The sequence below is a fragment of the Haliotis rufescens genome, unplaced genomic scaffold, assembly GCF_023055435.1.
Source record: "Haliotis rufescens isolate VD_foot unplaced genomic scaffold, xgHalRufe1.0.p SCAF_20, whole genome shotgun sequence".
NCBI lineage: Eukaryota > Metazoa > Mollusca > Gastropoda > Lepetellida > Haliotidae > Haliotis > Haliotis rufescens.
The window spans coordinates 7,241,301-7,268,987 of NW_025963891.1; the positions used below are offsets into that span (position 1 = coordinate 7,241,301).

At 38.9% G+C, this 27,687-nt stretch overlaps 1 protein-coding gene and 1 long non-coding RNA gene across 2 annotated transcripts; one reads left to right on the forward strand and one right to left on the reverse strand.

The window, feature by feature from the left end:
- Positions 1-26,396, forward strand: LOC124133082 (high-affinity choline transporter 1-like). The gene is made up of 8 exons (XM_048400806.1): positions 1-183; positions 15,742-15,849; positions 16,683-16,838; positions 21,529-21,677; positions 22,001-22,147; positions 24,855-24,984; positions 25,269-25,486; positions 25,664-26,396. Exons 1-8 carry the CDS (start codon positions 21-23, stop codon positions 26,189-26,191), a joined length of 1,599 nt encoding a protein of 532 aa, XP_048256763.1. The 5' UTR covers positions 1-20; the 3' UTR covers positions 26,192-26,396.
- Positions 12,833-14,002, reverse strand: LOC125382670. Its single transcript, XR_007222525.1, has 3 exons — positions 13,926-14,002; positions 13,262-13,393; positions 12,833-12,927 (listed from the first exon to the last, which is right to left on the reverse strand). It is a non-coding gene; the product is annotated as an uncharacterized LOC125382670 (long non-coding RNA).
- Positions 26,397-27,687: the final 1,291 nt, after the last annotated feature.

Sequence of the window (27,687 nt, forward strand, 5' to 3'; positions counted from 1 at the left end):
AGTCTGAACACGACCTTAAGATGACAGTCAACATCCCCGGGCTAATCTCCGTCATCATCTTCTACATCATCATCCTCGTCGTCGGCGTTGTCGCTGGGAGAAAGAAAAGATCAAAGACAGTCGTTGGGATCATATTAGCTGATCGAAACATGGGTATTGTCATGTCCTTGTTTACGATAACAGGTAAAAACAATTATGCTTATTATTACGATCATCATCATCATCATCATCATCATCGAAACATCAACAAAATGCAACTGGTGACTGCACAGTCCTTTTTCTATGTTATGTATTGGGAATGAGGGTTGGAAATTATATATTCCAAAAAGCAACATTGAGATGACAATAAGATGCAAAAGTCATACTTAATTTTCAATTCAATGTAACAAACTATATTGAAATCATTAGTATTATCATTAATCAGACGAAGGGGCGGTCGGGTAGCCTAGTGGTTAAAGCGTTAGCTCGTCCCGACGAAGACCCGGGTTCGATTCCCGACATGGCTACAATGTGTGAAGCCTTTTGTTGTGTCCCCCGCCGTGATATTGCTGGAATATTGCTAAAAGCGGCGTAAAACCATACTCACTCACTCACTCACTTAATCAGACGAAAGAGAAAAAATGTTTGATAGGCATTACTTAGAAGTTGACGGATGACAAAGAAGACACAATTTATTGAAAACATTGAATGCTTGACAACGGTATGAGGATCTATACCGAAACGTCGCCTTTACAGTATTAAAGAATTCTTATCCATAAATTGTGCGTAGTTTGTCAAAAGAGAAAAAAACCACATTATACACACTTTGTTTTGTGTTTCACATTCGTTTCTGACGTGTTTCTGAAAATAACAAGATGATAGAGATAGCAGTATACACCCACAACATAGGTATAGCTTTTACAGCAGTATGTTTTCTGGAGGATCTCTGGTTGCACGGGTGGCCCAGTCGTCTAAGGCGCCGCAGTTCGCTGTGCAGAGTTCAAAATCACTATCCTTGGTTCTACGATATGTATTGACAAGGTAATTATGGAGACTGAGATATTTTATATTTACAAAGAGCTCTCATTAGGGTTTTATTTTGTTATATGCTTAAATATTTTTCTGGTTGTAACAATGATTTAAAACTAGCACAATACTTGAGGAAGTGTGAAGAGGAAACTTGTTGGTGACAGTTTTGCTGAAATATGTCTAATAATCTTAGTTTAAAGTTATGTAAAATTGTTTTTCATTACCTGTGTCTTGTGAGATCCATGCAAAGGAAAATCCAGTATTAAATAATATGCTTCTTAGACCAGACACCCAATCGTTTTCCCTTCACCATCTAATTACTTTAGCATTTTGTAACATTCAAATGGGTACATGTGAGCTTCCATTATTAATAATGTTATACAATATTTAAAAACACGCAGCTGGCTATGTACATATATATTACAGCGGCCAGTTTCACCAAGTACTGCCTTTTTTTAAGCATATTTACCAATGCATAAAAACTGCTTAAAATACAAAGTGTGAACTTTCTCTCAATGGATTCAAAATATTTAATGCCCTTTATTTCCGAGCCGTACAACAAAATAGGTAGAATTTTACCATCAAATATCGAGTTTGCTGTGGAAAATGATATATATTTGTTTTCCTTCAATAATTATTAAACAGGAAACATTGCCGAAGATGCCTGTAGCGCTAAGGTCTTACAAACATTGGACCAATTTAATGTTGAGGACATTAATAGTTCTAAATACTTGTAATAACTTGCAATTTTTAAATGTTTATCACCATATACAATTTTCATGCTTCGATACAATTCCACCATTTCTAAAAACAATAACATTGGTTTTTTAAGGTTTAAACCCCTCTTAACCCTCTTGGTGCCACGGGACCATATATGGTCCCTCACTTTTCACATCCGCATAGTGCCAAGGGACCATATATGGTCCCGAGAAAATGCCCTTTTTAAACCGTGAATTTAGATATCAAACACTTAGTGCACAAAGTCAAAATTATAACCATCACAATCCCAATCATCTTAGCTTTAGCATCGTGCAACTCATTCTTTATACAATGCTACGGATTACGAAATATTGAGAGATTAGTAAAGTGGCTACCGCGCTTCTCGGCCTTTCTCTGCCATGTTTGAACACCGAGCGAATGACGGCGAATTTTGATTATGCACCAATGTCACATACACGTAAATATTTTCAGACAAAATCCTTGTTCATAAGAAATAATGTGACCAGTGTGGTCAGAAAGACATGTTTCTCATAACTGTATACTTATTCACGTAAATAGATTTCTGTTCACTCCTTTGCGAACAAGTTTATTTATACGTTTTGTATATTTTTATCGACTGTCGTTAATGGCGGAATGGTCGGTACACATGAGAAAACGACAGTCTATATTTCCATTACAATTATGACGTTCATTGAATGAATTTATAACCACCATCACCCTAATCATCTCAACGTTAATATCGTGTAACTCATATTTTATGCAGTGCTACGGATTGCGAAATATGGCGAGATTAGTAAAGTGGTTACCGCGCTTCTCGATCTTTTTCTGCCATGTTGAACTTCATGCGAATGAAGGCAATTTTTTATTATGCACCCAGGTTGCATACACGTACCTATTATTATATCAGACAGCCAATTTGAAAAAGAAATCTGATCGGACTGGTCAGAAAGCTTTACTTGTCCCCACTGTACAGTTATTGGCGTAAGAGTACTAACGTTTCGTCGGCCACGGAATTTTTTTGTTCAAGTATTGCATGTTTATCGACTGTGTGTCATGACGATTTAGCACGGCGCTACAGACGAAACGACAGTGCAGATTGTCTTTTTGTTTATGATGCTGATTTACAGAAAACATTCAAATCAAAGATATGGAAAGATAGCTATAATCGTTAATATTAAGGTGGCATAGTGTATGTTTATGGGCAGGAAGTTCATGATTTAAACCTAAACATTGAATAGCCAAGCCCGAAGTGATCGACAGGGCACGTTGGCATATCTGTGCCGCGATTTCTTGTCTACCGGTTGTCCTACATGCTCGCCCGTTCAGACAAATAACTGCTACTTTTTTTCATATGAAATGACAAAGAGTCATGTGTGATTTCTTAAACTACCTGCCCGTGTGTGTGACTTGCCCTGACTGTTTCACATTTTGTCGCAAATGGAGATTTCAAAAGTGTGGCCACGACATCTAACGTGAGTCGACGCCATATTGTAAACAAATTGTGTCAAGGTCGGTTCCACATGTGGCAGCTCGGCCCCCGTTTCTGTCGATGGTACACTCGATACAAACATAATGCAACTACTGAATACATTAACATAACTTCTACAATGTTGACAGCAATACCTTTTTGTATTTGGGTTAACCGCTTATGGATACGCTGTGGCTGTTAAGTTCGATTTCGATTAGTTTTTCCTTTCTTTGAAACTGTGATAATGGCGCTGTAATTGGTTTGCTGAAATAGTATTTTCCGTGAGTCTCATGTACATGATACATGCTGTGATTGTACAAGATAATTGATAACGAATTGTGTAAGCATATATATCATCAAATAAACATTACTAATCTCTTCAGAAAATGGAATATATTATTATCAGCTCGTATTTCCAACATTCTGCCATGGATATTAGATCTAATATTAATATTAGATTTACAAATTATTGATGTACACTGTACTCTCGATTAACGTATGATAATCTATTGGAAGTCTTCAACTTTTATTTGATATGTCATCTGAAATGTCAGCAATGAGTAAACTTAATTTTATTTCGTTACAATCTGCAATTTTATTCGAATAGGCTTATATATATAGACGGTCGGTGATTTCCCGCCGCTGTGAATTTGTCGTTTGGACAGGTGCGCGTGATTTGACCTCGCGTGTTGTGACGTGGATGACGTCACATGAAACAGCTGATCTAATGTTGTGGTAGTATAATGGATACACGTGGTTTCATTTTCCATATAACAATATTCTCTTTGACTGAACTAGAAAGCATATCTAGTACATCACGATTGGAAAATGTTTACGGCGACCGACGAGTGAATGAGACCGCTTATCATTTGACTAACAGTGTTAGAATATTTGGCGCAGTTTTCTAATTTTGGTATGTTGACATGTGCTTTTCATATCTGTTTGAAGGCTTGATATTCCAAAAAAAATAATGTGCATTTAATTGAGTAAGGGAATGTATTTTTTACAGTGAGAAAGCTGTCAAAATGGATCCAATATTAAACAACCTAGATTTTTAATATTTTAGCTTAATCTATTAGAATCTCGAATGGTTCAATTTATAACATCAACGTACAGTAAAATCAATTAGATCTACTCACAATATATAGATAATCGAATTCTGAAAGACAAAATGTTTTCAGTGTAAATGTGATTTCGTTCTGATGTTTTATATAGTTTTATTTATGTCTTTTTTCACTCTGCATTATCTAAATTACCAAATACTTCGATCAGTGACATAGTAGTAATTACTTTGTTTTGTATCCTTAGTATGGAATAGATTTTCTTTAAATAAATATTTGTCTAAGAGCAAAATCAAAGCATTCTTGTGGTTCTTTTTTCACCTTTTCAATTTGTATATCTTCCCTCCAAGCTGTAGTTTAGCTAGGCCAAAATTAAGAAAAAAGGAAAGAAATACTAACTGACAACCATTTATATTGAAGATTTTGCTGGTTAAATACTAAGAATATATTTTTCCTTTTATGACAAATAATTCCATTACTTTCATTGACCTACGACCATTAATTATTTAAAACTTTTCCTTTAGTAGAATATGGGATGGAATGGAACTAGTGGAAAAAACTATCACGTATGTCCTTAAATGTACATGTACATACCTAGCTAGGTGTAAATACACTTCTAAAGTCGTATTTTCAATCAATATGAAAGAAAAAGTGGTATTTCATGGACTGGCCATACAAGTATATTTTGAGCAAAGGTCTAAGTAAGGCAGCCAAGTGCGAAATACTAGCTGAGACGAGGTGGAAGTGTTCTGGTGGTCATAGTGAAACAATGACAATTGGCGCCCGAGTTGCGAGTGATCGAAAATAGGTTTGTTGAATAGATTTGCTGCCAATGAAAACTTTTCAACAATTTTGATTGAATCTACATGTACTTAGTTTTGGGTGGTATAACGTTAGTATAATCTTGTTAATTATTAAGAAATGATAATGATGCCCGATATTGAGCGATGTCAATTTGAGTATTGTTAGGGCTGTTTAGCGATCTTTCACATTTTGTCCTTTGAAAATGTACGATGTCAAAAAACCCGAAGTTTGTTTTTATCACTAATAAAATAGCACGGTCACTGAAACATACATGGACGTAACCGGGATTTCTTCAATATATACATTCCAAACTGGCATTCGTTTTGTGGCATATTCTTTGAAACGTTCTGCGTATGAATTAATCAGGACCTGTTCCGTCAATTCTGTTTTGACGTCAAAAACACGCACAATTTCATCGGGATTTTTTAGCGGTAAATATAACTCACGGAGAAATCTTAGTGAAAGTGTACTTCAACATAAATGTCATATGTCTATCACTGTTAGGACATGTACTTACCAATGATATGAATTATTGGTCATTTAGATTTCAAACAAGGGCGCTTACTTGACTTTGCTTGCCATACTCGGGTGCTTCCATATTACGATTAATGTAGAAAAGTTGGAAACTTATAATACCAGCACTTTTATCGATGGCCAGACAGTGCATAGATCTTTTGGATTTGGTGACTTTAGATACTGATGGAAAGACAATCAACTCGAGTTGCATGTTATACAATTTGGTTACACTGTGTGAAGAAATAAAGACGTTGTAACACTTTTGATACAATGTATACGTTTTTAAAACAGCGACGTCATGACAGTGCGGTATGCAGGCTGACTGACATCCAGGCACCATGAGGATTAATAAAAAAAAGGACTGCATAACATTAAGCTGTGTTTCTGCAAGCCTACCATATCGTAGGACACCAGAGCAACATCATCCGCGAACAGCAATAAGATAATATCACAAACACACCATGATGACATTCTTTGTAATTTTTAGAAACAAGTACGTTTATATATAAAAGATGAATAAGACTTGGCTTAAGATGCAACCTTGACGAACACCACTGGAAGTAGTAAAAGAAAGAGTTGTACCCGAGTCAGTTTTAATACATGCTTTGACTGAGGAAAACATATTCTTAAGAACTATTGACAGTTTTCCACGACATCCTTTTGTGATCAGCAGTTTTTTTCTATCAACGTAAACAAAAGCTTTGCGGAAATCAACAAATGCGCAATAAAAACTAGCTGTGGGTTAACATAAATATTTGGAGCAAAGAGACCTTAGAACAAAGATATTGTCAACTATAGTATACCCAGAGCAAAACTGCTTGAGTTTCAGATATCATATCATTTATTTCAAGCCAAATTCTAAGTCATTTTTCAACAATAAATGCAAATAGTTTTCCTATGACATTCAAAACAGATATACCTCTGTAATTGTTTGGTTGACTGAAATTTCCTGATTTGCATCGGGAAAAATACCTGGATCAAGGATTTTATTGAATAAAAGCAACAAATATGGTATTAGAAAATCTCCTGATGTTTCGTAAAAATCTTGTGGGGCTCCATCAACGCCTGACGCTTGACCATTTTTAAGACTTCGTAATGCTGCCCTCACTTCTTTTTCTGTGATCTCACCAGATAACAATTCTTCCGTGAATGGAAGAGCAGAACATTCATCACACATATGAGTATTAAAAAAATCCGATATAAATATGTCAAATTCTGTTTTGGCCGTCATGCTCATTGGATTCAATAAATTCTGAAAATAGGAAAGACATACATTAAGATATATAGAACTGTCTGATGATTTTTACGTAACAACTTCTTAAGTATTTTCCAAAACGTTTTCCATAATGCGCTGCTAACTTGATTTCTTCACTCAAGTTTATGTCATACAGCTTTCTCTTACGTTCACAAATCTTTTTTGAAATTTTGGTTTTGCACTTATATATCTGTGAAAGTTCAAACCACACCTATGATTTCTGGAATTGTTAAGACATAAATACTTTCTAGATTTCATATTCTGACACTCGCTGTCAAACCAGGCTTGCTGAGATACACGACATTAACTGGACGAAGAAAAAACAGCGCCACCAATTGTAGCGCAACATATCACAATGTCAGTGAGCTTAGTAACTGCTGGGATAAACTCATTAAACATTTCTCCACTTAACGTATTACCGAGATGGAGCTGGTAGGAAACAACTTGCTCAGGAGAAAGTCTATATTTTGGTACAGTGGTTAATGAGGCAGATGCAGTGTTGACATTATTATTTTGTTGAAAAGAGTGAGTAAGTGAGTGAGTTTGGTTTAATGCCGTTTTGAACAGTATTCCAGTTATTTCACGGCGTGTCAGCTTTATGTGGGAGGAAAGCCCGAAGTGATGCAGGTCTCAGACGTTTATCATTCGGTGAAACCCACGAGCACGGGTATGGTGCTGACAAACCTAGAAACATAATCGGGGCGAACCACAATCATAGGTTTCTGGAGTGCCCAAGGGACGCAACTCTGCACAGCGAATCGCGGCTCCTTAAACAACTGAGCCACCCGTGGCCCCCTTGTTGAAAAGAACAAGGAGTAAGATCTTTGAAGTGACAAATAATAGGCAAGTGATCTGAGTCGGTTCGTTCAACCACTGACATACATTCAAATAAACTCGATTAAACAATATAATAATCTACAGAACTACTTCCTGTGAGAAATGAAAATAAGATCTGTCTGAGTTTGTCCTACCATTAACGATGTGAACCCCAAGTAACTTACACAAATCAAGTAATGCTCTACCATACTTATCAATATGAAAATCACTGACACATCGTTGTTGATAAAATTCATCTGAAGTGTATTCTTTATCAATAGGTAGATAATCTATCTCATCATCTATCAAATAATCTAATTCCTGTCTTTGCATTAAAATCTCCACATAGGATGAATTTACATAAGTCACCATAATTATGGATAATACGTATTAACTGGCGTTCTAACTTGTCTACACCACTGTCCTCCTCGTTAGCATAAACAGGAGAGCCCCCCCCCCCCCCAGGGTGGATGTAAACAAACACCAGGAATGTTGGGAAGGGAGATAATTCATCCTTCATTCTGAAAACCAGAGCGTCATCCCAAAGGGAGTAAATTCGTTCAAAATATTGTAACAAATAATTATAATACGAACGGAAATGCCACCTGAGAACCGACCACGGTTAACAGATCGCTTAGCCTTACATTCGAAAATGTTGTAATTACTTAAATTGTTGTTAAGCATAGATATATCATAGTTTCCAGGTGAAAAATTATATTAAAAGTTTTACAAAATGAAATAAAATCAGAACATTCAGCTTGTGATTTCAAGCTGTGAATATTCCAAGTACAGATTCCAGTTGTGATGTCCACATTATCGACTTGACCATTCCTGGCTGATACACTGGGGTCAGATTGATACTCTGCGTTCTGAGCCTTTGCAGTACTGTCAAGAACTCTATCTGTTGCTACTGCAACTATCACATTATTAACTGTACCTGATGTACCGATAACATTTGTAGTAATGTCTGTACACTTGTCTGAAGTACCAACAAAACTGTGACATGGGAATGCAAAGCAAGCGTTTTTCTTATCATGGTGATTTTTACCAGTGATTATGACTGTAGCCATGGCCGCACCCCTAGTCTCTCTCAGCCTGGGTATAAGCACTCCATGCTGAAGTTGTTTCTGCAATAGGCTGTCTGCGTGACACCCAGTGACGTCTTTGTCCCACTTTACATAGGCCCTCCTGTTCCTCATCCAACACAAACACAGATCCCTCGATCACCAGCTTATCATAACTCAGATAGGCAGTGTTACCATCGTCCCTGGCCTGCTTCATAAAGGGAAACAATTTCGATCGCACGTTTCGAACTCTCTGCGTAAAATCATCAGCTACTCTAAATTCATTATTCATTTTAACTCTTTCCTTGCCACATCGGAAACCTCAGATTTATCCGTATAAAAAGGAAATCTCACTATTATGGGCCTGTTTGTTGACTGTGAGTGTAATCTTTGGGCTCTTTCAGTGTTGATAGAATCAGCAGAGTCAAGATAGAGTGTTGAGGCCATAAAATCTCTGACTGCCTTCTCACGCTCTACCCAAGTCTCACCTCTCTTGTCGGGTATGCTGGGAAAAATCAAATTATTTCGACGTGATTGGACCTTCATATTATCTGTCTTGGTCTCCAAATCAAACACTTTCTTCTTGAGAAAGTCATTTTCTTTTTCCAAATCGCGTAACATTTCATCATAGACCTGTATGAAATCGTCTATTTTCTGATTGAGTTGAGCAATTTGTGACTGTATTGTTGTCACTGTAATAGCGAGATAATTGAGGGTAATGGATGCACTGCCAGAATTAGATAGGGTAATTACTTGACCAGAGGCGTTGTGAGGTGACAGTCTAGTCTGTACACCTTCAGGTTGTTGTTTCGGAGAGTGGGGTGGGGGAGACAGAAGCAACAGTCTACGTCCCAGCAGGGCACCAGCTGGTAGCTTAATACCGGGGTATCTAGCGCCGACAAGTGGACCTCGTGGACGAATAACGCATTTTTTGACTATCCAGATACTGATATCTATCCCCATACCTGCTATTTGTGATCACCATATACCTAGACAGCATATGCACCTCCATATGCTTGGAAAACTTTTCTCCTTTTCCCACAATTTCAGATTTTTTTCCGGAGCAGGGACACAACAACAACCGCCATGACCAGATCACATGTATTACAAGTCAAATCAAAGTTTATTTATAGGCCTCACAAATGGTAACACTGTATACATCCAGTGTACGGCTCAACAATTCAGATGAATCCCCCACCAATCCCCACACACCAAGCCGACTTAAAGTTGACTGAGTGTATACATAATTAAAAATATTTTCATATCTTGATCATAATGCATTCTTTCCTTCATTCATAATGTGGTACACTCACTTTGCCAATAAAAAAAAAACATTTCTGCGACAGCCTTGCATCAACTGGACAAGTTTGAAAACACTTGGGTGTAGATATGAGTAATTTGGCAAATACATATATTTTGGACACATTATTAAATCATTGTATTCGTCCTCTATATCAGTTTCACAAAATGAACATAAACGCTGTTCTAACTTTAATTTAGGTTTAACCCATCTCCCCTTTTCAATCATGAACATATGTGAACTGAGCCTAAAACGTGATAGAGCTACTCGGTATTTTACAAAATCAATACTTTTCGAAACAAGGACTCCTTCATTGATAGGAACAGTCTGGTAATCGGTTTTTCCATATCTGCATAATCATATGCATCATGAATTCGCTGCTTTAAATTCAGAAGAAGAAAACCAGTTTCTCAACCTGCCTTATTCCGATACCAGAACTGAAATACTCCTAATGCGATTCATACGCCATATTAACATATTAAAATATATACTTTGTAATAAGTTCAACATACTGGAACTTACCCCTGATGAATAAAGTTTATAGAGCCTGTCCGTTTACATAATCGAACGCTATGAGGAAATCTACGAATGCACTGTAAAATATGACACCTCTTGTTAATGAAATATTTATCTAACTTTATCATCCCAAACTGGCTCACACAGGAGATATAGCGTGGGTGAGATCAAGAGTTATTACCCATGTGGTGAAGATACAGGTGGTAAGATACTAAATCCGTACATCACACGTGTTTCGTACAAGCTTGACCTCGTTTTATTCGTTTTGACTGGATAACCGTGACCTCTGTCACACAGGGACCACTTTTTTCATTCATACATAATCGCGAGACGCCATTCATTTTGCAACAACAAGGCAGAACTGAAGCAATCTCATGATATTTACAAACACTGTATTAAACCACACGCATCAAATTCAGTTTGTATTCTATAAAGGTTATGCATAGAGCTTCTACAGACATTATAAAATCGAGCTATATCTATTTACAATGTACGACTACCGATCAATAGATGTTCCCCATGAGCGTGACGCACCCGTCCACTTTCGCAACTTTCAATTTGATTTAACGTAAAAGGATGAGCGTGGTGAAATGAAGCCAGTTTAAACTGTGGTTTAAACAGTGGTACAGTTAACATGGATGTCTGTGGCGAACACTCTGATTTCCCTCTTCCAAAATGGTACGGACATGATATAAAATCAGCTGATAGATCAAGGAAACCGAAACATTTTGAATGCACAGACGGGACCCCGGCAGCGCAAGTGACCGACTGTTGGTCCGATATTTAACGCGCGGCGCTGATGTGACTTTTCAAATTTTCTTATAGGTGTCCTTCGTACTAACAACATGGCGCTTGAATTACCCTAAGTTGAAGAAATTCTTTAAGAGGATCTTGAGCGTCGGTGCTGTTATGTTTGTTAATGCATATGCACAGAAATGTCAACAATGCTCATATTTGGGCATGTATCAATATTCATGCGCTACCAGATTTTGCAACCGGTTTCAGTTTGGTCTGTCAACGAGCGAAAGTTTTCATGTATTTACAATTAAATATAATATTTAACGTGGGTAATAAATAAAATACCACCCATTCTCTTAGATACCGCTTTTACGAATCTCGTGAACTCGCTTTCGCTCGGTCAAATACCATAGAAAGTCCACTTGTTTTATATAAATGGTATCTAACGAGAATGAGTGTAGTATTCTCTATTTATCATATAATGGGTAGGTTTCTCGGCAGGATAAAGCCAACGGGTAAAAACGATATCCGTTGGGGTCATATGCGGATAGAGATGCAAATATCAAAGGTCAAGTAGGGACTACTTTCACTGTTTATAAGCAAACATGGCGTCGCCCTCGTCATTCGGCGATCGAGTCAGATTTAACCATCGGGAATCTGGATAAACTACAGAGATAATTGCTTTCATTATCAAAAGAACAGTCTAATATACTGAAAATCAGTGTCTTACTGTGACGTAGCTAAGGCATTTTATAAGTTTTGGTAACTTTGGAGATATAAATTTCGACACTGCGGGATCAGTAGCCATATCTGTGCTTGTAGACCTCTGCGGCTTGAAACCTTCTACACAAATTAAAAAAGTTGGATTTGGCCGAAATATGTTTGAATTGTTACCTTTTTCGTTTTGTCGCCTTGTGTCCATCTGACTACACTTCTTAACGTTATGACAGACCGAGTGTTAACAACGTCTGACCGTGGCCGTGACGTCTCATAGACTAGGGCTAGAGTAGCTTCCCTTTGACAAAGGGTAGTTACTCTAGCGGACAGACTGGAGGATTGCCGCGAAAGGCAAATAAAAACAATTGTTGTTTTGCGTATATGTTGCTTCGCCACTGTATAAGATTTCAGTTGGAACTATATTGGCTACTGTCACTGCCCGACTGACACATCACTCACCCTGTGACGTAATAAATATTAATGCGCGCATTCCAGGAAAACTTGCAATGTTTGAAAGGCTCGCTAAATACAATGTTTATTCCTAATGCAGGATATTTACCATCCCCAAACACACTCGCGTGATAACCTCTATTTATTATATACATAAGTATGAAATATATAGCTATATAGTGAAAATATAAATGGTATTGTGAAATAAATTTGAAAAATGATATTTCACTGCAGTGAAAATATAAGCTTATATTTTCACCGGTGAAAATATAAGGTTTGAACCGAAACTACTTTCATCTCGAGTTACTTCCCCTTGATACAAAGGGACATAGTTTCATGATTACCTCCCTTGGATCGTCTGCTAGCCAAAACGAGCGACAACATAGAGAGAGGTGATGTGGATAATTTATTATCTGCAATAGATTACAGCATACTTGGTGATAAAAGGGTATCAATCTATCAGTGATGATGATGTTTCAAGGTTTCTTCGAGATCTGGAAAATGAAAACACAAGAAAGAAGACATATAGAGACATTAGAATTATCAGTGAGTACCTAGTGATGGTTGAGGGGGAAACTAGAAAAATTGAAGAAATCGATGCAGTATCTTTAGATTCCTATTTGTCAAGATTTTTTCTGTCAGTAAAAAAGAATGATGGATCAGAATATGAACCAGTCAGTCTAAAAAGCTACCAATCTTCCCTACAAAGATACATGAAACAAATGGGTTCTACATTTAACATCATATCCGATATCACATTTGCAAGATCTAGAGAAACACTCAAATGCAAACAAAAAGCACTTAAATCAGTGGGTAAAGGCAACAAACCCAAGGCTGCTGAAGAGCTGTCAGATACGGATATTGATGCCATGTACGATGTCAAGACCCTCGGAAGTGATAACCCACACAGCCTCCTTCACACCATGTGGATGATTTGTTGTCTGAACTTCGGCATGAGAACTGGAAAGGAAACCAGAAATTTACATTTGGGAGACATTGACATTAGAAATGATGATGATGGATCCGAGTATCTTATCTTTATAAGTGAGCGACAAACAAAAACAAGACCTGGGGATAATCCTAAAAACATAGGGCAAATAAAACCAAGAGCCTATGCAACACCAGAAGACCTGGAAAGATGCCCTGTCAATGCATATAAATTGTACAGACAAAGACGACCACCAGCCTCTTGTACACCAGACAGTCCATTTTTTCTAGCAGTCAATAACAACAGGAAGGAACGGTCGTACTGGTACAAAAATGCCCCACTGGGTGTCAACAAGCTTTATGGAATTATGAAGGCTATGACAGAAGGTGCTGACATAGCTGATGACAAAAGATTGACACCATACAGGTAAATATTCAATATCTATATTAGTTTTGGATAAACACTTTAGTATAATATTGGGAATTACAATGACAATCAGCCATAAAGTAAGTCAAAATAAATAAGATAATAAATATCAAATAAATGGCATGATATTGAATATACCTGAATCATTTGGGTTTTTGTTCAGTATGAGGAAACACCTGGTCCAGAAGTTGACAGACAGTGGCGTTTCTCCCAATGACATCATTCAGATATCTGGTGAGGAGACAGCTGTAAACAAAAAAAGATGAATTTATGAAATATTAATACTTCATATATTAAAACAATAAAAGTATATGGAAAAAAACATATTTAGAAATAAATTTTGAAGGTTGGTATTCCACTGAAGTGAAAATATATATTAATTTTATCTACACTTATTTAATAATTCTGGGGACAATAACAAATTTAGTTTCCTTTTTAACTATCAATGGTTAAAATGTGTTTGTAAAAGGTAGTTATATTAATTTTGTTGGTAATTTGAATATTATGAGAACATATATTGGTAAAAAAAATAAACATTTTGCCTCATCCTATAAACTTGTTGTTTTAAGACATTAAAGTAATGAAATACCAAATACATAATAACATACTCAAGTATGAATACTGAAAAGCAGAAGGGAATATCTCGCATTCTGTCGAACAGTAACACCGCCAGCAGCAGAGGCACAACAGCTGATCGAAATCCGGACTCGGCACCAATTCCGGGTGGATTTGCGATGCAAACTGTGTCCAACCGCCTTCAGAATCAACATTTTCTGACAAGCTTGTTGTCTGGAAATACCATCAACGGAAATGTTAACATACGTCTATCGCCTGACATGTTCAATGTATCAATGTCCTCCGAAAAAAACACTGCAAATGCGACAACATCGAACACACGTGAAGACGAGTTACCACCATTGAAAAGACCATGCTTGCAATAGAATGACAAGATCAACTTGAAATATGGCATAAATAATGTTCGTCATAAAATATTGGCAACAGAATATGTTTGGACTTACCTTTACACGTTCATATTCAGTGTTTGTTATATCCTTTTACGTTGTTGACTTTGGATTATTATGTATTCCTACGCATTGACGTTAGTGCGAAACATTGTTAGGACAATGAGTTGTATACAATAATACATTAAGAAATTGATAAAATGCCAATTTGAATAAATGTTTTTGATTCACATTTGTATTTTGTTTTCTTTGACAATTTGAAATGAGTATAAGTTGAGCGAACTATTTACTTCATCGTAGTAAAAGCGACAGGTCGTATGTGAACAGGTCGAGACGCGAGAAATATCGTCGTTCTCGGACTGGAAGATCTGACTAAATTTCAATTTAAAATATGTAAAAATGGGAGATGTATATAATAAATAGACTACTTCATGCTTTTTTGTCGAATACGATTTATATTTCGTCTCGTGAAGCCTCAAACCCCATATTGTTTCTCGATCTTCGATCTCGAAACAGTATGGGGTTTGAGACTTCACTCGACAAAATATAAATCGTATTCGACAAAAAAGCATGAAGTAGCCTCTATATATCTACAATGTAGATACCACTGCAATGAAATTGTATCACAATGCTTTGCGAACCAGTGTGACGTCATTTGTTACATGACGTCACAATCAAATGACATCACTAATGGCTCGGCTACTAAAGCTGTTACCACTACTCTTTACACTGCTTTTTACTGTCTACTGTCTACTTCAGTTGTTGTATGATAGTATATACATATATGCAAGTGCATATTTAGATATAAGGGTTTATCAGTACAACTCACTGGCATTTGGGGCTTACTGTCACTAAGGTGTGCCTTAAGGTCAGACTTTGTGACATATTAACCAGGTACATTCATGGATATTGGGCGACCCCATACTACCCAAAAGGGTACAGAAAGAGAGACTTTACTGTAAAAGTAAATATTATTTTCTTTTGTGTTGCAGCAACATGGGTCGGCGGAGGTTTCATCAACGGGACTGCAGAAATCGTTGCCAAGAAAGGGTTTGCTTGGATGCAGGCCCCAATTGGCTACTCGCTCTCACTTATCATTGGTAAGCTTTTGGAAAATAATGATGATACCAGGTGTTCGCGAAAAGGTGAGCATATCCCGCCCCGTCCGTAGCACACATACACAGATATGTCAGCTGTTCACCTGTAAGTCAAAATAGGAATTGCAACGGACATCATTCTGGTCACTGATGCGTCAAATGTGGAAATGTCCATCACAATCCCACCATAAAACCTTTTCAAAGATTTACCGAGTCCTTGAATGTTGTGACCTTGATCAAACAACTTTCGATAACGAGTCATACGACGCTCTTTGAAGTATTTATGGAATGACCTTGCTCGATTGTACCTCAAACGTGAAATATAGACACCTCAAAGGCTTAGCTGCTGGAATGTTGCTCCACGGGGGAAACTTGACTGTCGGAAAGATGAAGTCATCCCTCTTGTCATGTAGTCTGGTAGAGAGTTTTATGTCACTCTCTTTATGCCTGTGCAGAGTTGCGTCCCCTGGGCACGCCAGAAACCTATGATTGTGGGTTCGAATCCCGGTTCGCCCCGATTATGTTTCTAGGTTTGTCAGCACCATACCTGTGCTCGTGGGTTTCAACGAAGTGATAAACGTCTGAGACCTGCATCACTTCGTGCTTTCTTCCCACATTAAGCTGACACGCCAGGATATAACTAGAATACTGTTAAAAGCGGCGTTAATCCCAACTCAATCACTCTCGTTATGCATATCTCGACATGAAACAAGTTGCACTGGCCTCTTCTATTTCTAGTCCAGTAGGATGAAGTAGCAAAGGCAGGGAGACCATACAAAGATAGACTCCCTGGTGAAAGGGAATTGCACCAATTATCCTGTATTTGTTTCTTACAGGTGGTATTTTCTTTTGTCCCCGACTTCGTCGAGACAACTGCGTTACAATGTTTGACCCTTTCCAAGACCGCTACGGACGGTTGATGGGCGCTCTCATGTGCATACCTCAGTTCCTGGGAGATCTCTTCTGGACAGCCGCCATTTTGTCCGCCCTTGGTACGTGTGAAGCAATTGCTTTTGTTATTTGATTGCATACATGCCATTCGATGAATGCCAGGTGATAGATACACTTTAGTGGCAGGTAAAAATATATATAAAATGGATGGCAGGTAACATAGATTTAATGGGTTGCAGGTAATACACATACGATGGGTGGCTAGTACATATAGGTATACATGTTTGGTGGCGGGTAATATACCTACGTTGGGTGGCAGGGAATATACATACGATGGGTGGCAGGGAACATACATACGATGGGTGGCAGGGAATATACATACGATGGGTGGCAGGGAATATATCTATGTTGGGTGGCAGGTAATATACATACGATGGGCGGCAGGGAATATACATACGATGGGTGGCAGGGAATATACATACGATAGGTAGCAGGGAATATACCTACGATGGGTGGCAGGGAATATATCTATGTTGGGTGGCAGGTAATATACATACGATGGGTGGCAGGGAATATCAATACGATGGGTGGCAGTGAATATACATACGATAGGTGGCAGGGAATATACATACAATGGGTGGCAGGGAATATATCTATGTTGGGTGGCAGGTAATATACATACGATGGGTGGCAGGGAATATACATACGATGGGTGGCAGGGAATATACCTGCGATGGGTGGCAGGGAATATGCCTACGATGGGTGGCAGGGAATATACATACGTTGGGTGGCAGGGAATATACATACGATGGGTGGCAGGGAATATACCTACGATGGGTGGCAGGGAATATACCTACGATGGGTGGCAGGGAATATACCTACGTTGGGTGACAGGGAATATACAAACGATGGGTGGCAGGGAATATACATACGATGGGTGGCAGGGAATATACCTACGTTGGGTGACAGGGAATATACCTACGATGGGTGGCAGGGAATGTACCTACGGTGGGTGGCAGGGAATATACCTATGTTGGGTGGCAGGGAATATACCTACGATTGGTGGCAGGGAATATACATACGTTGGGTGGCAAGGAATATACCCACGATGGGTGGCAGGTAATATACATACGATGGGTGGAAGGTAATATACCTACGAGGGGTGGCAGGTAATATACATACGATAGGTGGCAGGGAATATACCTACGGTGAGTGGCAGGGAATATACCTATATTGGGTGGCAGGGAATATACCTATGTTGGGTGGCAGGTAATATACATACGATGGGTGGCAGGGAATATACATACGATGGATGGCAGGGAATATACCTACGGTGGGTGGCAGGGAATATACCTATGTTGGGTGGCAGGGAATATACATACGATGGGTAGCAGGGAATATAACCACGATGGGTGGCAGGTAATATATATACGATGGGTGGCAGGGACCAATTCCAAGATATCTGCAACGAAGCTAACTTAAACGAAATAGAAAATAATTATCCAGAAACCTATTGTAAAAACCTAACAGACTATATAATAAACGTTTCCAAAACCTCCATCCCCTTCAAAACATCTAAGACAGGCAAACCCACGGTACCATGGTGGAATGAGGAAATAGAACAGACTAGACGAAAACGTAAATCAGCCTTCAATAAAGCAAAACGCGACCACAAACATCTAAACATAGCCCACGAACTAAACCACCAGGTTCAAAAACTAGTCCAAATAGCCAAAAGTAGAGACTGAAAAAAATTCTGCGAAGGTATAAATAACCGTACAGATGCCAGAACGGTCTGGCGCAAAATCCACGCCATTAGAGGCTTAAAACGACATAAAAAAACTAACATTAACAACTCAACCAACCCCGCCCAAAAAGCAAATAATCTCGCCAACCACTTTTCGGCCGTTAGCAGTAACACCAACTTCAGCTAAAAATTCCAAGATAAACTTAAAACAGAAAACAAACCCACAAAAGAACCAAACAATAACAATCTAGAAATAAACCAACCCTACACAATGGAGGTGCTCCTCTACGTAATCCAAAACAGGAAAAAGGGCACAGCCCCAGGATTAGACCTAACTTCTTACCAAATAATTAAAAAACTCCCCCTAAAACTACTCCAGGCACTACTCAAACTATACAATCTCATCTACCTAAACGGACAGGTTCCTACTCCCTGGAAACAGGCCCCAGTCATACCAATCCCTAAACCTAATAAACCAGCTAATCAAGCTAACTCATATAGACCAATATCCCTAACTTCAAACTTATGCAAAGTAATGGAATCAATGGCTAAAAATAGATTACAACATTACCTAACCCAAAATAACATCATAAACCCAGATCAAAGCAGTTTCACTCCTGGCCGCTCAACCCTAGATAACCTCGCCCGACTAGAGCAAGATATTTAGACAGGACAACTAAATAAACAATATACCACAGGCATCTTCTTAGACTTCTCTAAAGCTTTCGACATGGTATGGCACGACGGGCTAATACAAAAACTTTAAAAAATAGGACTCAAAGTTCAGATAATAAACTACACCCAGGACTTCCTAAACAATCGTAAAATAACCGTGGGTATAGACCAAACACTATCAGAACAATGTCCCCTAGAAAATGGCACTCCCCAGGGCAGTATCCTCAGCCCCACCCTCTTCAATATAATGATAAACGATCTATTCGAGGGCCTATCCCCTTAACTAAACACATCATAATTCGCGGATGATGGAGCCCTCTGGATCCGCACTAAAGCATTAAAATGGCCAAAAATTTACTCCAAAAATCTCTTAATAAAATACAACAATGGGCCGATAAATGGGGCTTGTCCCTTAACTCAGAAAAAACAACAGGAATAGTATTCAAACATAAAAACATGAAACCCGCCTCCAGCTAAACATCAAAACAATCAAATTTCAAAAACAACCCAAATTCTTAGGACCTATTTTCGATGAACATCTCTCCTGGGATGCCCACATCCAAACCCTATAACTAAATGCAGTAAAGACCTAAACACGCTAAGATGCCTAACTGGCTCCAACTGGGGAGCCTCCAAAGATACCCTACTCTCTCTCTACATATCACTAATTAGATCCAAACTAGACTACGGCTGCGCCATATACAACACCCTAAACAACTCTCTATCTAAAAAACTTGACTCAATACAATATCAAGCTCTCAAACGTATTACACGCACCCAACATGGCACCTCCTGCACTTCACTTCAGGCCTTAACAGGAGAAATGCCACTAAGTCTACGCAGGGAACAGCTAAGCTTAAATTTCTGGGCCGCGTCCCAATCAAACCATCTCATCCAAAACTAAATAAACCAAAACATCAGCCCCAAAAACCAAGCTCTAGCGCGTAAACACCCCTAACTTACCCCAATATCCCAAAGAATAACAAACTACCTAAATGAACACCAAATTAAAAATCTTAAACAAAACTGCAAACAATCAAATATCTTCACCCCTAAACTTAAAATACCCAAAATAGACACAACACTAGCTAGCCAAATAAATAAACAAACCGACCCAAACATAGCTAAAACTACCACACCAGCATACATACACGAAAATTGGCCAAATTGGTGTCACATTTACACAGACGGATCTTCAGATCCGTCCTCCAAACACACAGGTTTCGGAGTCCATACCACACAACCAGCTAAAACCACACAATCCTTCCGACTCCCGAACAACCAATCAATATTCATGGCAGAACTAATGGACATGGCCTCAGCCCTCCATAATCAACAATCCAAAAACCACACAAAAATCCTAATACTTACCGACTCCCTAAGTGGACTGCAAGCCCTCCAAAACAAAAATACCAAAAACCGACCTAAATTAATAAATCAAATACTTAAAAGCTCCAACGATCTAACTAAGGCAGGCAAACAAATAACATTCTTATGGATCCCCGCCCACGTAGGAATATACGGTAATGAAAACGCCGATAAAGCAGCTAAACAATCCCTCAAAATCCCAGAAATAAGCTTAGACTTACCCATCTCAAAATCAGAAATTAAAAGTGTAAACAAGCAAAAAATCACCAAAAAATGGCATAACCTATATCTAAACTCAAATAGCCAAATCAAAAAAGTACTCAGCAAACCACTAACCAAACCAAAAACTCTCCATCCATCAAAAAAAATTCGACAGAGTAATCACTAAACTCCAAACAGGACACACCAACCTAAATAACCACCTAATTTATTTTTTAAAAACACACTACAGGTAACTGCCCACACTGCAAACAACTAGAAAGCCCAGAACACACACTCATCCACTGCACACACTACCTAACACATCGAACCGCATTACAAACCACCCTCAATCTAAACAAGGCTCTCACTCTAGACGCAATACTAAACCCACAAAATAAACTAGAAAACCTCAAGGCCTTAGGCGTATTCTTAATCAAAACGGAACTAATAAAACGCATCTAAAAACAAAATAATCTACCAAATCAAAATCACATAAACAAACAAACATCAACCATCTCAAAATTCCCAAATTCTATATAAGCAACCCCTAAAGCCCCCTCTTGGGTTGCTCGCACCACTTTCGCCCCTTTCGGAAACACATTAAATGGCCTGGCCGGGCCCGTGTGCGAAATACGCATCAGTCGGAAAGCGCACGTTAAATCTCCAAAGTAAGTAAGTAAGGCACAATGCGCCATAAACAATGTTATTCTCAGAATTAGGTGTCTATATATGCTATATCGCCTGAGGACAACTTCCTCAGTCCAGGGTGAGTAGTCATAAGATTCATGTTCTCGTTTCAGGCTCCACGATGGCTATCATCCTTGACCTTGATGAAACACTGTCTGTTATTATTTCTGCCGTCATCAGCGTCTCTTACACCCTAGTTGGCGGCCTCTGGTCTGTCGCCTACACAGACATTGTCCAGCTCATATGCTTAACTGTAGGCTTGGTAAGACCAGCATCACAGCAAGAACACTGATCTACATATAAATATGATATAACCACACACGTGTATCCATTTCTGTATTGTTCTATTTCTCCTTACTGAAGAATTCCGAATCATGTACGTGCTTCCAGATGATGTATTCCGCGCGTTCATCTGGAGCTAATAGCAGATAAATATGTTAATGGACACAAACGAGAACTACTGCGAGTATGTATTTTTAAAATGAACAATTTCAGTGTTGTACCTGAAATGGTGTATAATGTTACATGTCCCCATGTATGAGGGTGAGGTTACATCCTATATGCAGTACAACAATGTCCTTCTAGGTTGCTGCCGCCCCCTTCGTCGTGAACAACCAAGCTGTGGACTTGCATAGGATCCAGGACACGTGGCTAGGGGAAGTGTCTCTGCAGCAGACAGGTTACTTTCTCGACCGTTATGGCCTTCTAATCCTTGGCGGCATAACGTGGCAGGTAGGACTTGTCTAGGGCGGCCAGCTCACATAGTCGCACGTCATTACATATCAACAAAACATATTAAAGTGGTTTCAAATACGTTTTTAGTAGATAAAACAAACAATACATGCTAATAATTATGATTCCAACATTACAACCGCACGACTGTTCTTGGACACGCAAGAAACCTATGATTGTGGGTTCGAATCCTGGTTCGCCCCGATTATGTTTCTAGGTTTGTCAGCACCATACCCCTGTCCGTGGGTTACACCGATGTGGTAAACGTCCAAGACCTGCATCACTACGGGCTTTCCTCCAAAATTAAGCTGACACGCCATGATATAACTGGAATACTGTTCAAAGCAGCGTTTAACCCTACTCACTCACTCACTCACTCACTCAATGACGGAATTTGCAAAAAGGTTTTTGGCAAGATATACCTGCAAATAAAGCCCAACAACAGGGAAGCCGAGCGAGGTTGAGAACACATGCTTTCCCTTGTCACTGACACCTGGTGTCATCACTGATTTTCATATTATTCAATTCATATTATTTTCACAGCTATTTTTCTCCAAATAGAAACTGTTTCGCTGATAATGGAGACTTGTTATTTTCTGGCTTTGACGTTTTATATTTACTTAACTGGATCGATGCTTCTGCTAATGCAATAACGTCCCCGAGTTTCTCAGCAACTCAGTCGTATTTATCGCTTATGCTGAGTCTTTTCACCAGTATCTCTGCACTAGGACACAGCAGGCGTAATTCAAAATTAACATATCGTTGTTACTACTTTCAACTAAATCAGTAAATGCTCTATCGTCTCACTGGCTTTTCCGGTTCATCGTTCACTTGATTGTCTGGTTTGTTTACAGACTGCTGTCAGATGGCAGGAGTACTGCTGTACGGCATCAGGCAATAAATGTTTTCTTTTTTATGCAAGTTGTGTGAATGGAGTGTGCTCCCAGAAGGGCAGGACATTCTTTTTGCAAACCCCTATAGATAATATCACAGCTATTTTACCCTTCGAACAAGACAGAATCTGTCTAGGGGGGTGGTCGGGACTGGTTATTCTCTGGTGTTTACGGTTTATATTCAGATATTAAGACGGACTCTCCCTCATGGCGTCAGTAGCACTGCTCAAGCCTTCCTTGTTCAAAGTATGCTTTGGATGATACAACCATTATCAACCAACTCGTGCTATTCAAAGAGATGGAAAGTTACCTTGCAAATCGATTATACTTATAACATAACCTAAGCATAACAAGGCTAATTTCCACTGTTATCAACAGTGTGGACGTAGCTCTGTCGGTTACTTTGTCCGACAGACAATTCGAAAGATTGGGACCTCAAATGCATGTGACAGGTGACTTAATGTCATGTTACTTAATGACAGGTGTCTCAAAGGCATGGGACCTAATGACATGAGGCTCAATGACATGTGGTTTATTGGTTGTATATAACGGTAGTAATACACAGTCATTGCAGAACCCTATTGGTTGTTTAAAAAACTAGAGATACACATTGTCAGTGCAGAATCCCATTGGTTCTATATGAAGCCATTAATAACAATTCTCAATGCACAATATCCCACCCGTGGCCATATTAAAGGAAGGGAACAAAAGCTGCATGTATATCGATGATTTGATATTGTTCAATGATGTTCAAATAGTCAATTTTCTTCCACTGATTTACACACCTGAGCTGAAAGAGCCAAATGAGACAGGCTGGTCTGTTTCATATTTAGATATGTGCATAAATTTTCAGAGTGACAACAACTCTCCACAAGAGTTTACCTTTGTGTTGACCACATTCCAGGAGCTCCAGCCTTTGATGTGTACATTTCACAACGTTTGAGGTACAATCGAGGATGCTCTTTCATCGAAAAATTCAAAGATTTCTTGTGTCTATGGAAAGAGTGTTGTCACCTTTATTGAATACAAAGCTAGTAACACACATTCTCAATGCTGAATCCCATTTGTTTGCGTTAAGGCTGGTTACACAAATATTCTATACATAATCTGAAATATAAACAATGCTATTATTAGTTATGGTGTCTTTAATTGACTAAACTAAAGACACCATAACGAATTTATTATGCCGGAACGTTTATGCTATTTGGTATCTTTGTCGCACATGTCATGTCAAAACCTAAAACTCAAAACTTAACACTTACTACCAAAGACGTTAAGGGTCAAAGGGAGACCACTCTTCAAACCTTAGAGGCCAAACCTTGTTGATAATTTAACTTTATATATATCTTATTAAAGCCACGAACGTGATCCAAAAAACATGAACGTCCTTGCACATCAAATTTAATTATATTAAAACACAAAACAGTGTCGAATAACGAATTTCTGTACCAGAATTTTCATGTGAAATATGGGAGGTGGGTGTTGAAAAATCCAAGATGGCTGTTACTGACGTTATACGGTCTCATATCAGGTCAGTATCAACCATCTTGGATTTTTACTGATTGGTCAATCTCACTTTGAGGCAAAATAAAGGTGTATATACAATAGCAGAAGGCCAGGGGTCAATCCACGGTCATGCATCCCCAAAAGAAGTTAAAATATCGAACTTGTTGTTACCCTGCCTGGCGCTCGGTATCAAGAAGATGGAAGGATTTGTCGGCTCTGAGTCAGTATACTGTGTGTGAGTAATTATTAAAGGAATTATAAAGAAAAGTATTAATAAAAACAGGGATAACATCTTGTCTATTGAACAGGAGATGTATCAACGCACATTGGCCTGCCGTACAACAAGACAAGCTGTAGCGTCATCGGTAGCAGCTGGCATCATGTGTCTTCTTCTAAGCATACCACCTGCTGTTATCGGGTTCGCAGGATCTGCTGCAGGTAATCTCCATTGTAATAGTTATCGTCAATCGTATTTGTTTTGTTTGTCTATATGTCTGCTTATTGTGACTATTGCCACTAACCCTAATACATGTGCGTAAGACAGGTGAACCAAACAAATCTCCTTTTTGTTTTGACAGTGATACGAATTATGAATGCCCCTGAAGCATGGGCGAATATATCAATTTGGAACACTCAGATTGGAATGAGACTGGTTGTAAGGGTTTGATCCCCCTTACCGAGGAGTTTCCTGATAATTGTCACATCTATACTTTAACACTCAGATTGGAATCAGACTAGTTATATGGGTGACATCCCCCTTGCCGAGGAACAGATGCACTTTATCCTGCCCATGGCGCTACAGTACCTCTGCCCCATGACTGTTTCCATCCTTGGACTGGGTGCGGTCTCAGCAGCCGTCATGTCATCCACAGACTCCAGCACACTTTGCACGGCTTCAGTCTTCACCAAGAACATTTACAAGAGCATCATCAGAAAAAACGTAAGCACCACCATCAATCAAAAGAGCAAGTGACGTTATACCGGTAAAATAATCTGGGTTTTAAGATTTATAGTATTTTACTTTGGCTGTTGCTACACTCATTTGACAAGGAAACTCAATAACCACGTAAGTGTGTTTGAACGCATCTTTACTCTTCTGCTTCCCATCTTGTTTCAGGCCACTGATCGGGAGATGGTGTGGGTGATGAGAGTGGCTACCGTTGCTGCTGGTGTCCTTGCCACCATCATAGCCATCGTTGTAAAGAGTGTCTATGGACTTTTCATCCTCTGCTCTGACTTGATGTACGTGATTCTCTTCCCACAGTTCATCTGCGTTCTCTTCATAAGCAGCTGTAACACGTACGGGTCCTTTGTGGGGTTTGTGGTGGCGTTCACCCTGAGGGCATGCAGTGGCGCCAAGCTGATCAACTTCCCTGCTGTGATACACTTTCCCTTCTACAACCAAACGGATGGCCAGTTGTTTCCCTTCCGCACACTTATTGCCGTCATCGGATTCTTCCTCACAATATCGGTGTCAGTGGGAACCAAACTACTGTTTACAAGAGGATGGATATCAATGAAATATGACATTTTTGATTGTTTTGCACCCCTTCAGCGTTCGAACGCAATTGAGCAGCCAGAGGCTGTAGAAATGCTGCCCGAATCTGATCGACAGAAGGGAAATCTTCAGCAACAGCACATGTGATCGAATTTGATCGAGTTTACAAGCACGTCAATCAAACCACACGATCCCATTATAATTGGTGAACATAAGTGATGATTGAGGGACGAGCGAGGGTGGTGGGATCTTTTGTCTGACATGATTCTTCTGTGAGGGTGTTAATACCCTGAACTTTTCGTTTCGTCCAGTCAGCAGCACCGCAGGAATACAAAAGGATGTGTAGATCATAAATATTTATGCGTTTGACTTTAATGCAAGCGTTCAGCTCTGAACTCAAGGTTTTCTTAAGTCTACATTTGGTTTTGACAGAAGTTTTTTTCCTTAAATGGACATTCTGGGGTTTGTTTCTAATCTGCATCACAAAGTACCTACAGGCCTGACCATTCCATTAGATGGTCAAAAACTCCTCACCGAAGAAAATTGACTGATCCTCCCTCTTTTACCTTGACACATTTCAGATGAAGAGTGTTGAAACTGTCGAGCTCAAAGGACATGCCAATATCATTAGAAAAGGACCTGACTGTTTTTAGTGTGGGTTCTCCTTTGACAAGAAGTTAAAGGTCATCCATGTAAAGGAGGCGATAAAGAGATGTTGGGGATCTGTGCTGATGAGGTCAAGGATAATAACCTTCGTCTGTTAAGCAAAAAGAAAAAAGGGTTAAGTGACAAACAGAAAACCAAAGGACTAAAAGAATTGCCCTGAAATATTCCTCTTCTATTCTAAATGGGCTACGAAGTCACCACCTTCCTCTGCGAAGACATCTCAGGTTGAGTTGACCAACAATTCAAGAGTTGAGTGAAATAAGTAGTTATTCGGGGAGGTCATTACATTCCAGTGACATCAAAATCCATTCATGAGGAACAGAATCAAAAGCTTTTCTGTATTTTTTCCAACACGTTAAAAGGTTGCATTGTATGTTTTTGCATCCTCAGGTATCATTTCTTGACCCAACAGTTGATGCTTGCAACCCCAACATCCCTTTGTGGCTCCTTTCTGCTCCTTATAAACAATATCAATGGAAGCACAGTATGATGACACGAATTCTGTAATACACACCGGCAATATTTTGTAGGGTTGTTTCAAAAGGTTATAGGGCAGAAGTCTTTTTAGGATCAGCCAAATCATCTTTATTTGGGAGAAGTATTGTTCGCTTTTTGCACAACCAAGGAGGAACATTTGTATCTAAAAGAGAAACAGTTAAGTGAAGGTGTTTGCACACACGGGAACAGTTTTCAATAGATGTTTCGAATACCATCAGGCCCTGAATTTTTTATTACTTTGTTAAAGCAATCAGGTGTCTTGAAACACAAACAAGGGTGATCTTATTTTGTCATGAACATTTTCACTGTAATCTCTCAACCCATTGATGCAGTTTTCCAAAACCATTTTACTTGAATCCATGGTGGGTCGTTTCTAATCAATGCCATTGGTTGCATTTAAGTGCCTGTAAAATTGTTTTCCATTAGTTTTGAACAGTCAGACTGGTTAGTCTCATCATCAGCTCAGGGCCCTTGACTTC

Excerpts from the sequence above, each read along its gene's own strand:
- LOC124133082 (XM_048400806.1), top strand. The coding sequence starts at position 21 with ATGACAGTCAACATCCCCGGGCTAATCTCCGTCATCATCTTCTACATC. Across the intron at positions 15,850-16,682 it reads CTCGCTCTCACTTATCATTG|GTGGTATTTTCTTTTGTCCC; the intron begins GTAAGCTTTTGG and ends TGTTTCTTACAG. Across the intron at positions 22,148-24,854 it reads TTGGCGGCATAACGTGGCAG|GAGATGTATCAACGCACATT; the intron begins GTAGGACTTGTC and ends TCTATTGAACAG.